The sequence below is a fragment of the Diabrotica virgifera genome, chromosome 8, assembly GCF_917563875.1.
Source record: "Diabrotica virgifera virgifera chromosome 8, PGI_DIABVI_V3a".
Taxonomy (NCBI): Eukaryota; Metazoa; Arthropoda; class Insecta; order Coleoptera; family Chrysomelidae; genus Diabrotica; species Diabrotica virgifera.
In genome coordinates this window covers 52,034,652-52,052,567 of record NC_065450.1, presented here as the reverse complement: position 1 = coordinate 52,052,567, position 17,916 = coordinate 52,034,652, and the positions used below count along the sequence as shown (strand labels likewise).

Here is a 17,916-nt window from a genome sequence, read left to right as displayed (position 1 = left end):
AAATCGAACTTAACTGACTGATTTTGCTACATTTATCGCACCTGTGAGTATAATATTATCACAATATTGTGACAGTGATCCCATAGTAAATCACGAGGAAAAAACCAGGAAAAACCTCATGATACTATTCCGACATGGTAAGTATTCGGTCTTATATTTAGTTTATTCTCAAAATGAACACCAAACTACGATTTTACATATATTAGGCTATTGATTATGTTCAAAATAAGAGAGCTAAAAGAAACTACAACGTTAATGGGATTTTATTGTCTCAAACGATCAACGGACATCTAAATTTGAAAAAAAACCGTGGAGTACTCATTTAAATGGGTGCGTTTTTGAGAAAGGAGTGAATTAGTTCCTAGGCACAGGGTAAATTAGGGTGAGTTCTATGCACTTTTGGTACAAACACGTCTACAGGAAAATTGTTCCAGGTTAAATTTACTATCGAAATATCACATTTTAAAGTCAAAAATATTTTTTTTTACTAAAATATACTCAAAAGGATAACAAGAAAAAAACACAAAGAAAGCAATTTTGTGTTTTGCCCCATAACTTTTTTCCATAGGGATATAGGTGTAGTCATTACTTCAGCTAAAAATAACTACCCTTCTTCGTTAAAATGACGTTTAGTAGAGGTCTCTAGGATTTATAATTTCCGAAATAGGATTTTTCAAAGTTCGCCGCTTACAGCATTTTGGGCCATTTTCCCCAATATTTCACAAACACTGTTCTGTAACTTTTTTCTACGCATTTCTGGGTATATGCAATGGTACACTTACTAGAAAGAGAAGTCAATTACCTTTAAAATGGTCTATGTGTATTGTATAAGGTTGTACGACTATGTTTAAGCAAGTTATTCGATTTACAAATCGATGATGATGTATTTTGGGGAATGGAGGAAAATGTAAAACGTATTTCTACGTTTTTTACACTATAAAATTTGATCAAAAACTTGTTTTGAATCAATATAACCTGTTATAATGCCATATAATGACATTTTTGAGTCCTTTCTATTAAAATATTTTTTTTGTTTTTCATTGATACTCTACGACAGAAAATGCAAATTTGTTTAATTAAACACCAAATCACTGTAAAATCGCATAAAATAACATTTTGAGAAAAAAATGAGAAGAAGATTTTTTGACCTTAAATATCTTATTTTTACGTCCCGCAGAAGCTATATACCAATTTTCAGACAAATCGGAGATCCAAAATTTTTTGCCTAAGTGATTTGACATGGAACATGCTCAAACAATTTTGAGCCAAATAAGTCTAATAATAAATCTTGAAAGAGAACGACGAACTAATTCAATAAAATACGCTAATAAATAAAGTAAATACAATGTATGTATAGTATACTAAATAAACATATATCTGCGAAGTCCGTTAATAAAGTCGGGTGCTCTAAAAGTCCATTCGATCTTTAATCTTCAATTTCCTGAAAGTTAGTAGTCAAGATTTAACATCCAACGGCTATGTGATTTGCCAGGAGATAAAACGGGGTTAAATAAAAGCGTTGCCAGTAGAAAATAGGGGCATTTTCCTCGGCGGGTAGAAGGGATGGATTTCTTTTGAAGATTCGCAATTTGATTTGGTAAAAATCTACACAATAAAAAATTTTACGGAAAAAAGAGTGTGTGTACTTTGTATGCACGTAAGAAATAATAGCTACGTCTATTATTATGATTTCAACGAAATAAATATAATTTTGACAGTTAGATTGTATTTTAATTTAAATATTAAACTAATTTTAATTCTTAAAATAACACCAAAAAAAAGTTAGCCTACAAAATGAGGTTTTCCCAAGCGGTCGGTCACCCCGTTTTAAAACTGTATCATAATTCCCAAAAACGTACATATTATGCATTGGTACATGCAGAGAAACCTACAACAAAAATTGGCAACCTTGCATTACCCGCACAGCCGTTGTCGTATCTCAATCTAAATTTCGTAAACAATATAGCCAAAAGACAACATAGAAAATTTATAATTTTGCTGAATTTTAGCAATATTTCGAGAGCAAAATCGGTAAGGTAACACAGGACTCCGACATTATTGGTCTACAGATAAATGCAGCAACCGCAAATTAATAAAATAAAAATAAATGGTAAAGAAATTGAAGAAGTAGAGAAAGTCATTTATTCAGGACCAATCATGGAAAGAAAAGGAGGATGCACGAAAGACACAACCAAGAATAACAAAGGCACAATGCACCTTCATTGCGTTAAATAAAATGTGGCAAACAAGTGAAATAATATAAGGAAAAAAATCAATGTATATATTTAATACCTATGTCAAAAGCATATTACTCTACACAGCAGTAACTTAAAAGAATGACGAAAGCACAACAAAGAGGCTACAGATTTTTATAAATAGGTCCTTAAGAAGGATCCTAAAAATTTACTAAGTAGCCTAATAAAGTAACGAATGTAGAACTATGGAAAACCAGTATAATAACAACAATTAAGTAGAAGAAATGGAAATGGTTTGACCATAAGTTAAGGAAAGATCCTAATAACATCACAAGACAAGTACTTGAATATTAACCTGAGGGGACAAAAAAGTGGGGAAGACCAGATAATACCTGAAAGAAAATAGTAGCCAGAGAACATAGCAGAATCGGCTTAAGATGGGGGGAAGTAAAACAAAGCACGAAACAGAGGAGATTGGAAGGAACTGCGCTGAGCTGGCCACCAGCCGTCTTACACCAACGCACCGGTCAAGATACGCAGATGTGCCAATACTCCACCACCCATTACTGTAGGAGTCATGATCCAAAAGAGATATCATATGAACAACTAAATACATAATTACAATTTTATAAAAAAGAACTTTTTATAATTAAACGTTTTCATTATTTTATATTTATCCAATATAAAATAATAAACTCATATAAATAAAAGAAAATACTTATTTTATTTACATTTACGTGCTCGGCAACTATGGCCACTCGCACGGGGGCGATTACAAACAATATTACAGAGAATAGAATTAATAAATTATCCTAATATAGTAGCATTAAGTTGTCACAATAATATTATATAAAAATGTTTTAGAGTTTATCATACAGCCATACTTGTTTAAAAAACTGAATAACTTTGTCTATCTGGTTGGAGTCACTGAGTATTTCACATAGCTGCGGTTTGAGTTCTAGCTGTCGTCTTACTGTACTGAATTTATGACATCCGCTAAGAATGTGTTTGACTGTTAGGTAGCACTGGCATGTTTGACAGTTAAGCCGGACATCTGATGTCATTAGGAAGCTGTGTGTTAGTTTGGTATGGCCTATACGGATTCTTCTTATAATTGTAAGGTCTTGTCTAGAAAGTCCCGTGGGTCCAGTGTATAGAGACTTATAAAATGACGGCTGGATTGCACGTGATGAAGTATTTAAAGAGCTCCAGTGGGTTTGCCATTTTTTTTTTTTTTTCCTGGAAGCCGTCTGTTGTGAACCGGTTGTACTGCAGCCACTTGGCTTATTGTAAATCTTCCATTGTTTATGAAACCCATTCCAGAATTCTGGAACCCTGTACCAGCTTGTACAGGTCTAGTGGGTGGGTGCCATATAATTTTGGAGTCATTTCGATGTCTCCGAAAAGTGTTTGCCGCCTCCGATCCAATGCCTCAGTCATGCAAAATATGGTTGACTGTTTCAGGTTCTCTGTTACAGAGTCTGCAGCTCAAGTCTCCATGAAACAGCCCCATTGTATGCAGGTGACCCTTAACTGGCGCATGTCCAGTGAGGAAACCTGTTATGACTCTGAGCTGATTCCTGCTTGTTTTCAGCAGTAACTCAGCTCTACTAGCACATGTCCGTCCGATATACATCTTGCCATGTGTTTGACCGGGTACACTCTCCCAGTGTGAGTTGTGTTGGCTTCGGATCCAGGCTTTTTTTCGTTCGCGGACGGTACTTTTTGGCACTCCCACGGCCGGCTCTGGACCCAGGTATTTTGTAGCTGATGCTCTCTTGGCAAGTGCATCAGCTCTTTCATTGCCGTATATGCCCCGATGACCTGGAACCCATACCAGTATAACACTGTTATGTTGTGCCAGTCTATCAAGTTCTTGTCGACATTCCCACACCAGCCTAGAGTTCACCTTAGGGCTTATAAGAGCCCCAATGGCTGCTTGGCTATCTGTGCATATGTTAACCCGCTGCAGTTCGAATGCCCTCAGGTTGTTTTCTATTGCACACTGCAAGATTGCAAAAATCTCTGTCTGAAATACGGAGGTACATTCTCCTAGTGGAATAGAAATGTTGAAATTTCCACCACTATAGAATATGTGGGTTTGCCATAATCTCCTGGTGAATCTGTACGCTTCTGTCTTTAAGTCTTTGGTAATCTGGATATACGTTGTTGACGTGGTATCTGTTAAAGCAGTTTCAGCATGTTGATCTGCGAGTTCATTGCCAGGTATACCAATGTGAGACGGAATCCATATGAAGGTGAGCTTAGCGTTTAATGTAGAAAGGTGGTGGTAACAGTGATGGATATTTTGGACAAGGTGATGATCGGTAAATAATTCCTGAATGCATAATAAGGAAGCTAGAGAGTCTGTACAAATAGTCCTGTCGCCAGGGGGGGTACAACGGCCTCCTGTATTCAGATGGACTTACCCAAGTTTTTTTTATGTATTTTGACCTGTAGAACACGAATTTTTTTGGGTAACAGTTGATCCGGATGTCGATAAAATTGTTATAAACCAAGAAGTTGAGGAATCACATAACAGCGATTTCTCGCAAAACAAAACATTTTTTTGTATTTTTTGGGCCATTCTAACCAAAAAATGTTCCTACAAATTTTTTCGTAAGATGCATAGTTTTCGAGAGAAACGTGGTTGAACTTTCAAAAAATCGAAAAATTGGAATTTTTGAACCCGAAAAACTTTTGATTAAAAAATAAAATAGCAATTCTGCTTACCGCATTTGAAAGTTCAAGTCAAATTATATCGGTTTTAATTATTTGTATTGCTAAAAATGTATTATTTTATTGTTAAAACAAAGCTATAAACACCTAGTGCTTGAGTGATGTTTCAATGATTTCTCATTTAAAATCGAAGGAGTACGTAGAGGAGGTAAAAGTGCAAGCGGGGGGCTATTTCTAAGTAGCATGCATTAAAACGCATGTATTAGGCACGGGAAACACTATGTGTTTATAGCTTTTTTTAACAATCAAAAAATAAATTTTTAGCAATGCAAATATTCAAAACAGATATAATTTGACTTAAACTTTTAAAGGCGGTAAGCAGAATTGCTATTTTATTTTTTATTCAAACGTTATTCGGGTTCAAAAATTGCAATTTTTCGATTTTTTGAAAGTTCAACCGCGTTTATCTCGAAAACTATGCATCCTACGAAAAAACTTGTAGGAACATTTTTTGGTTAGAATGACCCAAAAAATACAAAAAAATGTTTTGTTTTGCGAGAAATCGCTGTTATGTAATTCCTCAACTTCTTTGTTTATAACAATCTTATCGACATCCGGACCAACTGTTACCCAAAAAATTCGTGTTCTACGGGTCAAAATACATAAAAAAAACTTGGGTAAGTCCATCTGAATTAAGAAGGCCGTTGTACCCCCCCTGGCGACAGGACTAAAATGGCAACATTTATGTTCGGGAGGTTAATGTGCTTAACAGCCTGTAAGATACTATATAAAAAGAAAATATTTAAAATGGTACATATAATATTTATATATGTATTATAATTAACTTATAAAATATGAATTTTTAGTATATTAACTTTTAATTATTTATTAAAAAAAGATGCGTATAGCCGGTCTTGAACTCAGGACCTCTCGATCTGCAGTCTAATGATCTACTACTGAGCCACCATTATTACCATCAATTTGTTGATATCGATTTGTTGACGTACTTTCAAATGGAATCTAAATGTCATTGCATTAGTCACATTTTTAAAACAGTTTGAAAAATAATCAATTTATCCATATAATAGCAGTTAAATATTGCATTGTTAGCTAGTTCTGAGCTATTCTAAAAATTTCAGGTGCCTAGATAGCCTAGAAGTATTTTTAAAATGGATTACAAAATTTGCGGACATAGCGACATAGTTACAAAGACCAAGCCAAGTATATAAAAACGTTTTAAAAACTAAATCCATGGAAGGATAAAATGGAGATAAACAGAAGATAAAAAGATAATAATTGAACTATGAAAGTAGCAGTGTGTAAACGAGCAAGAGAAGTAATAATAAGAGTACCAACTGATTTAATTACCAAAACTAAAGAAAACCTTAAAACAATATAGAACGAACATACAGGAGAAAGTGGATAAAGCAATATTTTGGTTTAACATAAACCCCAAAAAAAAAGGAAAATATATTCGAAAAGTAAATTCGAATTAAAGTCTAAGTAGTAGGAAAAACAGACGAAAGAGATGAAATATAAAAAGATATAAGATAGCAAGATAAAAAAGACCGTAATATAGCAAATTTAGGTATACAAATAATATAAAAAATGGGCTAAATTAATGTAGACGGCAGGTTAATCCCTCCCAAGCTACCTTTTAAAGTGAACACGCTTAAGGGTTAATCTAATTTTATTTTTTGTTGTGTAAAGGGTCAGACACTTCTTTTGAAGACTCACAATTTGATTCGGCGGCATGGGCCTAAGTAAATTGCGGCCTTCTTTTTTGTTCTGATGCATTTGTAGACCGGACTGAAACGTTGGTTAGATGATATAGGGGAGACCGGGAAGGACACGTTGTCCTCCTGTTGGGAACACTGTTTACACTTTGCGCTTCGCTGGACTCGAATGTTAAACATACGTGCCTGGATTTGGTGCACTTGTACTCCTGAATGTTGAAATAAAAAATATACGGAGGCCGGACTGTTTGCCTTTTTGGATACACAAATTTAAAAGTGGACCCTATTTCTGAAAATGTGTGGTAGTTTAAGATAAAAAAAATGGTACAGTAAGCGGTATAGCATGAGAGCTGTTAGACATGTTTGGGTAGGTATTTTAGGCAATCTGAAAATTTTTCAGGTGACTCTTCCATGATAGCCTAATACAAAAATGCCCTTCTGGCTGGAGGGTAGCGGTCATTTTACGCAAAAATCCCCCCAAAGTTGAATAAATGATAAAAACGGTTATTACGAAAAATATCTTTGAGGTACCCTAGAGGACCTTAAAGTAAATTTAAATATTCAAATAAAAAGAAAATAAACAAGACAGCCGGTTTTCGAGGGATTTTAACTCTACAAGATGTTTGCATTGGCGCCCCAGCATTATTTTCAGGGGGTGCATCTGAACTTCAGGGAATTGCATCTGAATTTACACATACTATTACCAGTATAAAATATACAACTATACTTGTATCTTTTCGGACAGGGAGGTGCAATTAGTATTTTGACAGGGTATTTTTTAATATTAACAATAAATCTTCTAAAAAAGACAGGTTTTTTGTGAGATTTTCTACCTGTCAGTGGATCAAAAAAAAATTACGCATGCATGTGAATGAAAAGCGCTATAGTTAAGCTGCAGTGTGAGAAGGAGCGTATTTTCGATACCCATGTTATAGTGCCAACTATAATATATTTAATAATAAACAGCAATAAAATATTTGAAAATATTACATATTTATATTTTTTTAATATTTTGTTCAACTTCTGACCTTAATCAGATGGAAAATATTTGGGAGCTTTTAAAACGAGAAATTTCCGATGAAAAGGTCACTAACGAAATTGTTTTGATTAAAAGACTAATATGTATATTGTTGAAACCACAAGGACAAATTGAAGCAAAAAAAATTTAACTGCATTCAAAGTATGGCAAGCCGGGTACTAGTGATAATCAAAGTAATAGGGGGCTCAGCAAAATATTAAAAAAATACAAAAATGTGATATTTTCAAATGGTTTATTACTGTTTATTATTAAATGTATCATATTTAATAATAAACACCAATAAAACATTTAAAAATATTACATATTTTTATTTTTTCAATATTTTGCTGAGCCCCCTCTAACTTTGATTACCGCTAGTACCCGTCTTGGCATATTTTGAACGCAGTTAAATTTTTTTGCTTTAATTTGTCATTGTAATTTCAACGATATATTAGTCCTTTAATCAAAACAATTTCGTTAGTGACCTTTTCATCGGAAATTTCTCGTTTTAAAAGCTCCCAAATATTTTCCATCTGAGTAAGGTCAGAAGTTTAACAAAATATTAAAAACATATAAATATGTAATATTTTCAAATATTTTATTGCTGTTTATTATTTAATATATTATAGTTAATGCATGACATTAACATTGCATAACTATATTAAATTTAAAAATAATAAATTTTAAACAAAACGTACCCAGTGGAATAGTTGATTTTTGTAAAAATTCATAGGTGGTCATAATAATATGGCCAGGGACTGTACATTTGTACCTTATATTTTTTTTAATAAATTTTATAAAAAAACAATACATTTTGTATTTAAATGATAGTTTATTTGAACCAAAATTCAAAAATGAATGTTAGTGTAAATTTTCGCAACATACATGTCGTTTTAGATAAAGAATGTGCGTCACACACAGGTAGAAATCATACTACACAACTTTTTCTCGTTTTAGGCTGTTTTTTCCGTTCGTTTTGACAAACATGGTAATTTCCGGTTACTTAAGTAGATCCACGAATGCTGTGAGATACTTGAGGAGGAGTATCTACAGCAAGACAAAGATGTTTAGAAAGGTCCTTTAAAAACTTCTTGCGTTGGTCCTTTTTTTGTAATGGGTTGTGGTGTCGATATATTGTAGGATGCTAAGCCAGTGACGTCAATCACACTATAAAAAAAGGTCAAGTACCAACTCAATATTCGACGCTTGAGCGTACATTCACCCAGCATTTTATGCATCGTATCAACCTCCCTTTAATTTTACTCTAATACTTATTCATTTCAGGCTACTTGTACTGTCATATGCATGAAAGAGAGTAACACTACTGCTTTGTTTTTCTTTAGCAAATAAGAGCATACGGTACCATTATGATTGTACGCCAGATTTGTGGAAAAACAGCTGTTTCCTTGCTTTCATATTGGTGAGCAGAAATCTCTTATTTTTTTCTAAATGAGCCCACTAACGTCATGTGATACGAATTCTAGACTTTAGCGAGTTCAAAACTGGTAAAAAGTTATCTGTGGTAACCTTTCTCCCAGAACCTTTATAAGACGTGACATGATACAAAACGTATGGGATAAGGTGTTTAATGCATTACAAACCCAAAATACCATGTTTAGTGTGTTTGGAAGATATATATTGTTTACATTTTGTAGGTATGGCCTCTAAATGGAAACAATTGTTTATCTATGGTTATGCATTGGGATGGTTTGTAGTCTTGTTGTACATTTTTATTCAGCATTGTCCAGATATCTCAGATATCTCAGAGTGCAGCCTAATCAGCTTTTTTGCGTTATTGGCGGGTATTTTCGTTATCAAATCTTATAAATATTAGCATAGTCTTGAGATGATCACGAGACATAGCTGCACGTATGTGTCACAGAGACTCCATATTCCCCATTCCACACAAGTTTTCTTCGTTGATTCTATTTATACCTCTTTATGTTTCCAGTTGAAATACAATACAATGCTACTCTTCCTAGAATTTGTTTACGACCGCTATTTCCAAAAGTTTATTGTTGCAGTAATTTCAATAGTTTTCGATAGATAACAGGGATCACTTAAAAGCGGCTACCAATCTTTGTTTGTAAATCCATACAATAACAAATTACCGAATATTATTATTTATTTATTGCAATATTAAACAATTTTTTACCAGTTATGCTAGCAATAAATAATATTATCTTAAAACTAACAAATATTTCCCTTTAGATTAAGGAATTTTTAAGGTAAAATTATGCCGCTCGACAAGGGTTAATACATATTACTCTAGACTGATCCTCACCCTGTATATTGTGAACTCTATTTTTAAATTTTATTAAATATTATTAAAATTAATATTGTAAATAATAAACAACGTAGTGAAAATCCCGAATGAACGCCGACCTATCCTTTATCCTTTCCAATCATAAAAGCATAGTGTTTATGCTAGTGATTTCGAGGTTGAAGACCCAGAATAGTAACAACGTTGTGGCTGTTCCTGAATCGAAGCTGAGTTGATGAGGTAGACATCATCGGGATGGAAAGGAGACGGAGGGGATATTGATTAGTGCGTCCCTAGTTAGCGCTCACCCCTCATTTCTCTCTTCGTAAATGAACGCCAAAATCAACTTAGATTAAGCTGCAGACACGTTCCTACTTCTATCGATAACTTTTGTCTGGATATTTACGTAAAAACTTATTTGAAAATTATCAATATTTTCTTTAAATAATGTAAGAACGCTGAAGTTTATTATTTTATTATTAAAAGTTTTTTGTACAAATAATTTTAAATAACAACAATTTTGCAAAACAAATTAATGTTATAAGTTATAATATTAGGTTTATTTAATGTTATGTGATATTCAGTTGTTTAACGGTTTTGTTTTTCAAACTGACAAATGACTTATTTGGCGTCGTTGTTGTCGTAGGCAAAGAGCCATGCTTTTAGCTGAACAATAACTCTGAGGTCACCATGGTCAGAAATTTTCGTTTATTATAAATTAATAAATGAAAATAGTTTCTGTCCTTGTGGGATCTGTTCTCACCGGAGGGACCGCAGACGTTCGGATACAATTAGCGTCTCATTGTATCATATTAAAAGTTTAAGTTCAAACATGCATGGAAAATGAAATTATGCATCTAAGATTAAGTGATCACAATATACAATAGTATTAAATTTATTCTATAATAAGTACACAGTTCTTTATGCCATTTATCAATAGATGGCGGATAAACTACGCACATTTTAATTATTTTATGCTACACCAGTATAACAACTTTCCCTTAAGCTGTAATGATTCCATATCCTTCTAATTGTGCTACCGTAAGTCTTATTTAAATAATCAAAGAAACCCAAAATACGCGTACAAATCTTCCGTAATTATGTAATTATAACATGGAAAAGAATCTCATAATATTTAAGCGGTAGCTTTTTCTGTTTGTTGTTTTGGTGATTATAGCTTGTGTATATGTGTTTTTTAACATAAGTAGTTATAAATGAATTATGTTATCATGAGAAATAAAAAGCTCATAATTATCTTTATGTTAAAGATGTTAGTAGTTAGAAATATTCCCACAGAATACATGATTCCAGCTAAAACAATTAGCAAGAAATAAAACTGTATTTTTCAGTTTGTTCTTGATTGTTAATGCATTTGATGTTTATTTTTATTACTGTTGATTAAATGTTTTGAATGCATAAATGTCCACTAAGGCTTTACTTTTTTATTATTATTTAGATTCGAACTTCAGATACAGCCTTTAAACACAGCATTATTTCTTCTTTTTCTATACAGGAGTGAGCCCTTGATTATGTTAAGAAGCTTCTTAATTAGGGTGCCAAAATACGCCTTTAATCGTTTTCGCATCTATGTGTTCTAGTCCAGGCCGCATCCGTTTTGAGATGGACGTTGAGAGGTGACTCAAATTTTTTTGCAGAAATTGCTTGAAAATAACTCAAATAATAATATTTGAGTTATCCTCCCACTCAAAATGGTCCGGAACATTGTTTAAATAATCAAAATGTCAAAATATGAAGGAAAAATTCGATTTTTTATTGGTTTTTTGATTATAACTTTAATACTATACATTTCTGAGAAAAGTTGTACTAACATAAAAGTTGCGTAATTAAATTTCCTACAATACAGAATTGGTTAAATATTTAAAAAATAGTCACCCTTGTTGCAAAATAGTAATAATGTCGAAAAGAACCATACAAAAACAAGTATTCGGATTTTACGTTTTTCAACCATTTACCCTACACTTAGGACTTTCATATTTTACCCAGAAGAACTTTATAATATAGTAAAGCAACACTGTAAATTTCATTAAGATAGGTTTAATAGATTTTGCAAAATAAATTTTGCAATCCAGCTTTCGCAAAAAAATCATTTTTTTTAATGTTGCAGGACTGAAAATAAAGCAGATAGCAAGTTGAATTTTTTTGCTTATAGAAGTGTACTGTACCTTTCATTTGCAAGTTGCAAAATTAAAATCGATTACTTACCACGGCGTCAGGAAATTTTTTAAAAAAACATTAATTTTTGGTGCTACGCGCAGGACAGCGGTGTTCGATTCACACAAGTTGATTTCCACCAAAATTTCTTCCAATCTTTATCTAATATATTATTTTCTTACTCTATATTTTGTTGTATTTTAATATTTTAATTCCACAAAAATCAAACTAATTTTATTATATTTATTAAGCGCAACAGGCCTTGTAGGCCTAGGGCTAAAATGTTTACATTTCTGATTACATAAATAATATAGTAAATAACTTAATATAACTTACATAACTTATAAATTTTATTTAAATACACTTCAGTCTTTTTATACACTCCTTCACAACCTCTCTCCATCTCCTTCTGTCCAATGCTAGTTCTTTCCATCTCTCATTGTTACTTTTCTTCAAGTCTTCATTGTTTGTGAAATATTATTGTTTAAACAATTGCATATGTTTAAAAATAAAAAACTTTTATTCTCTAAGTTAAAATATATGAACAAAGAAAGTTTTTGCTAAAAAAAGTGTTATTTCAAAAGATAGAGTATGTGCTTTTATTTTGCAATAAACAAATTTATTTATTTATATCGAAATGTAATAAAAATTAAAATGTATCAATCATTATCAAAGGTCACTAGAATGCCCAATCAGAGCAAACTATCCGCTGTCCTGCGCGTAGCACCAATAATTAATGTTTATTTAAAAAAATTCCTGACGCCGTGGTAGTTAATCGATTTTAATTTTGCAAATTGCAAATGAAAGGTACAGTACATATGCAAAAAAAATCAACTTGCTATCTGCTTTATTTTCAGTCCTGTAACATTTTGAAAAATTGATTTTTTTTCGCGAAAGCTGGATTGCAAAATTTATTTTGCAAAATATATTGAACCGATCTTAATGAAATTTACAATACTATTTTACTATATCATAAAGTTTTTCTGGATGAAACATGAAGGCCCTAAGTGTGGCATAAATGGTTGAAAAACGTAAAATGCGAATACTTGTTTTTGTATGGTTTTTTCGAAATTATTGCTATTTTACAACAAGGGTGACTATTTTTTAAATTTTTAACCAATTCTATATTGTAGGAAATTTAATTACGCAACTTTTATGTCAGTACAACTTTTAAAGTTATAATCAAAAACCGAAGAAACAAATCGAATTTTTCCTTCATTTTTTGACATTTTGATTATTTAAACAATCTTCCGGACCTTTTTGAGAGGGAGGATAACTGAAATATTATTATTTGAGTTATTTTTAAGTAATTTGTGCAAAAAAATTTGAGTCACCTCTCAACGTCCGAATGTACTAATATTTTTACAGATGCGCCCTGGTCTTATTCTTAGTTGTTCTATTGCAAGCCAATCTGTAAGCCTGCTATTCTCCAAATTATTTTTTTCTCTAGGATTCTCAATCTTTTTTCATCTTTCTGTGTCAACACAATACTTCAGCATCATATGTGATTACTGGTCTAATTGTTGCTCTCCAAATTTTCAGTTTAGGCTTTTGAGTAAGGTGAGATTCTTATCTTTTAGAAAGTTGTGTTTACAATATATTCTGCTGCCTACCAAAATTTGTTCTGCGATTACCATTAATTTAGTTTACATTACCAAGTGTTTTATCTTTTTGAACCCATATTCTGCTATTTTTATCTCTGTCGTATTAACTGTATTTTTCCTGGACCATAGCAGGTACTTTATTTTATTTTGGTTTATTGTCAAACCCCTTTTGGATGATTCCTTGCAGAACTTCGCAAATTCTTCCTTTAAATTGTTTATGTAATGGCGCGTCCGCATTGGTAAATTTTTCGTGCGTTTTGAACTAATGGTTCGTCGCAAGAATTTTCGTCGCAAGAATTTGCGTCGCAAATTTTTACCAGTGAGGACGCGGTGCTCTAGCAGCGAAAATTTATTTATCGTTCGTTGTGCGTACCTGCTGAGGTTGTGTAGATTTTTTCGAAATTATTGCTATTTTACAAGGGTGACTATTTTTTAAATTTTTAACCAATTCTATATTGTAGGAAATTTAATTACGCAACTTTTATGTCAGTACAACTTTTCTCGGAAATGAACACTTTTAAAGTTATAATCAAAAACCGAAGAAACAAATCGAATTTTTCCTTCATTTTTTGACATTTTGATTATTTAAACAATCTTCCGGACCTTTTTGAGAGGGAGGATAACTGAAATATTATTGAAATATAATGATAATGAAATATTATTATTTGAGTTATTTTTAAGTAATTTCACAGAATTGGTTTTCGGTTTAAATAAGTAGACGGAATAAGTAGGAAATATTATTATGGATTTATCCAGGGAAGACGTTTTACTATTAATCCAGGAATATAGTAAGCATCCTAATCTATGGGATCCAAAGAATAAATTTTATTATAACAAAAATAAAACAGCTGATTCTTAGGAAGAAATTGGAAGAGTTTTTGATTTTGAGGGTGTACAAGGAAAACAAAAAAATATTAAGTTTATGAGGCTCTTACCGAAGGGAAAAGCCAAAGGCAAGAAAACAGTTGGAACAGTTTTCGGCATTAAATTGTTGCAAATGGATTACTGGAGAGATTTTGGAATGGCTGAACGTTAATACGCCATCAGATCTGATCTACGGAGCATGTGGTGCCTAAGGCGACTCATTTTCTGGAGTTTCGGCATTAAATTGATGCAAACGGATTACTCCATTTACATTGGAGTTACGGATTACAAACAATGGTTTTTGGGGTTGTTGAACACGAATGCACCATCATAACAGACACTTGGCGCCTAGGGCAGGTCATCTTCTGGGGTTTCGAGGGTTTTCGGAACTAAGTTTATGCAAACGGGTTACTAACGGGTTCTTGGGATTGCTAAACAAAAATACGCCATTAGAAGAGACATCGGAGCACCTAAGCCTAAGGCACGTTATCGTCTGGATTTTCGATACTAAATTATTGCAAATGAATTACTCATGGGTTTTTGGGGATGCTGAATACGAATACACCATCAGAACAGACACCAAAGCACCTGATGGCTAAGGCATATCATCTTATAGAATTTCGAGAATTTTGATGCAAACAAATTGCTTATAGGTTTTTGGGTTTAGTGAACACGAATATGAAATGAGAACCGACCTCCTGCGTTCATAGTAGCCAGAGTGGCTGCTATGCACATCATGTTTTAGAATTTTGAGGCATTCTGACACTAAATTGGTACACACCGAGTATACTCGGAGGTTTTCTGAGTTGCTGTTCAAAGAAAACATTCAAAACCTTTTTTTGCTATTTTACTTAGACTGTTTATTAAAATAACTATGTTGTGCTATACAATTTTTTAATTGTTTATAAATATAAACTAAATTTATATCTGACAGCATATTTCCTTTATTGATTTCAAAATCGATTTATTTTATTTTATTTTGATAGTGTGGTCCTTCGTGGTCACTAGATACACCAAAGTCTTTCACCTAAGTCATATTCGTATTCAGCAACCCCAAAAACCTATGAGTAATCCATTTGCATCAATGTAGTACTAAAGACACTCGAAATTCCAGAAGATGACGCACCTTGTAGTGACCCTTGTCACCAGGTGCACCAGGGGTGGGTTCTGGTGAGCGACCTCAAAGACCTTACAGTAATCCATTTGTATTAATTAAATGCCGAATACGTTCGAAACTCCAAAAATGACGTCCCTTGCTGTGATCTTAGGCACCAGGTGCTCTGGAGATCGGTTATGATTGCTTATTCATGTTTAGCGACTTCAAGCCCTTGAGTAATTTATTTGCTTCAATTTAATGCCGAAGACACTAAAAACTCCAGAAGAAGACGTGCCTTAGAAGCGATCCTGGGCACCAGGTACTCCGGAATTAAATTCTGATGGCATATTCGTGTTTAGCGGCCCCAAAAACCCATAAGCAATCCGTTTGCATCAATTTAATAACGAATGCCCTCGAAAATCCAGAAAATGCCGCCCATTGCAGTGATCTTGGGCACCAGGTGATCTGGTGGTCTATTCTGATGGTATATTCGTGTTTATTAACCTCAAAAATCCCCGAGTAATTCATTTTTATCAATTTGATACCGAAATCCCTCAAAACTCTAGAAGAGGACGTTCCTTGCAGTTACCTTGAATAACAAAACCCCCGAATAACAAAATATGGTCCTTAGTATACTGATTTTGACATGTTTATGCACTTTTGGATGCATTTTATGCACTTTAAAGTGCAATTATGCATTTCCACCCATTTTTGAATACTAGACTTTTTTTCTGACGTCATCCTCAACATAATGCAAAAAACTGCAAGTCTCTAGGTGCTGTATTTAAAAATCTATTTATTTTGTGCTAAATGGCCTCGTCTATAATAAGCCCACACGATTAACTCAATCGATGTTGTAAACAAACAAACAAACAAAAACACACACTGTACCAAGAACAGATGGATCGTGTGCGTAGTGTGCGTCGAAAATTCTTGCGTTCGTTTTATGCGACGAACACGTCCACACTAGCACAATTTACTTCGAGCACGCAAATATTTGCGACGAACAGCTGGTACGCACGAAAAATTTACCAATGCGGACGCGCCATTATACTAATGCATAAATTGTACTGCCAATGTATAACATTCTAATATGCAACTAGATATTAATTTTAATTATTTTTTCAACAGGAAAATTATGGCTTAATGAACCAGATATGACATGGAGGCAAGAAGTGCCTCTTCCATCCAGCCAAGAATCAAAAATTGCCCTTCAAACACGACTAGGTATCTCTCCAAGTAAGTATAACATTGGAAGCTCTTTTTGGCATATGTTTAAAAATTGTAGGTTCAAACATAATTAAACATTTACAAGATAAACTTACTTTTCCGCATTCAGTCTAAAGTGACTGGATTGACTTTCTGTATCCATAAATTTTAATAATATTGAAATCTCCAGAAGCTCAAGTGGTTTAGTCCTTAGGATTTCATGCAGAGAACAAACTGAACTGGACAATTCACATAAAAGCAAAAACGAAAGAACTGGTTATTAAAATTAAGGAAATGTGAAAACTATTCTCCTTGTACACTTTCCATTTTCAAAAAATATGGAAATCATTTCAACGCGTTCTGCGATACAATATGTATACCATTTCGAACGAATTTAAAAAATATTCATTTAATATCGCTGTTAAACCCTCTTTTTGCAAATATCTTTCAATTTAGTTGTTGACGTGACGAAAAAAATTTGTAATGCTGTGCCATCCACTATTTAAAATTAAGGGTTTGTGGTACTGGCAGGGAAGGAGTTGACAAGTGACAAATGTCTATGCCATGAAAAGCTAACTCATTTGAAATTAAAATCGACCTATTTTAGGAGTTTTAGACATTAGAAATAGACTCGGTGTTACACCGAGGTGAAATAATTTCTTGAAATTAAGTTTTTGGAAACATCGTAGATTTACATAAATATTGAATTACTTGAATACACTCCTGTATATGTCTAGGCATTGACAAAATGAGATGATCGATGTCTGCTTGTGGCACATCGTTTAAAGCAACTTGAACTTCATGGATAACCTTCCCATCACACCCCATAAATTTTTGATAGGATTTAAATCCGGTGAACGGGGTGGCCACTGCAAAATATTAACGCCAGCTTCTTGGAGAAATTCCATAGTTCGAGAAATATGGGGACGCTCGTTGTCTTGCTGAAAAAGGACGTCTAGATAAGGCAATAAAGTGGTTTGTAGGATGTCATCAACATAATGAGCAGCTGTCATACTGCCACGAATAAACACAAGTCGTTATTGGCTACCATAAGAAATAGCCCCCCAAACCGTTACTCCA

General features: G+C 33.3%; 1 protein-coding gene across 2 annotated transcripts in view; it reads left to right on the top strand.

The window, feature by feature from the left end:
- LOC114339800 (protein nubbin) overlaps positions 1-17,916 on the top strand; it is a 413,621-nt gene that overhangs the window by 193,877 nt on the left and 201,828 nt on the right. For both annotated transcript variants that reach the window (XM_050657778.1, XM_050657777.1), the window contains exon 3: positions 16,759-16,866. In XM_050657778.1, coding sequence (XP_050513735.1) covers positions 16,759-16,866 — 108 coding nt within the window. The remainder of the gene's footprint in view (positions 1-16,758; positions 16,867-17,916) is intronic.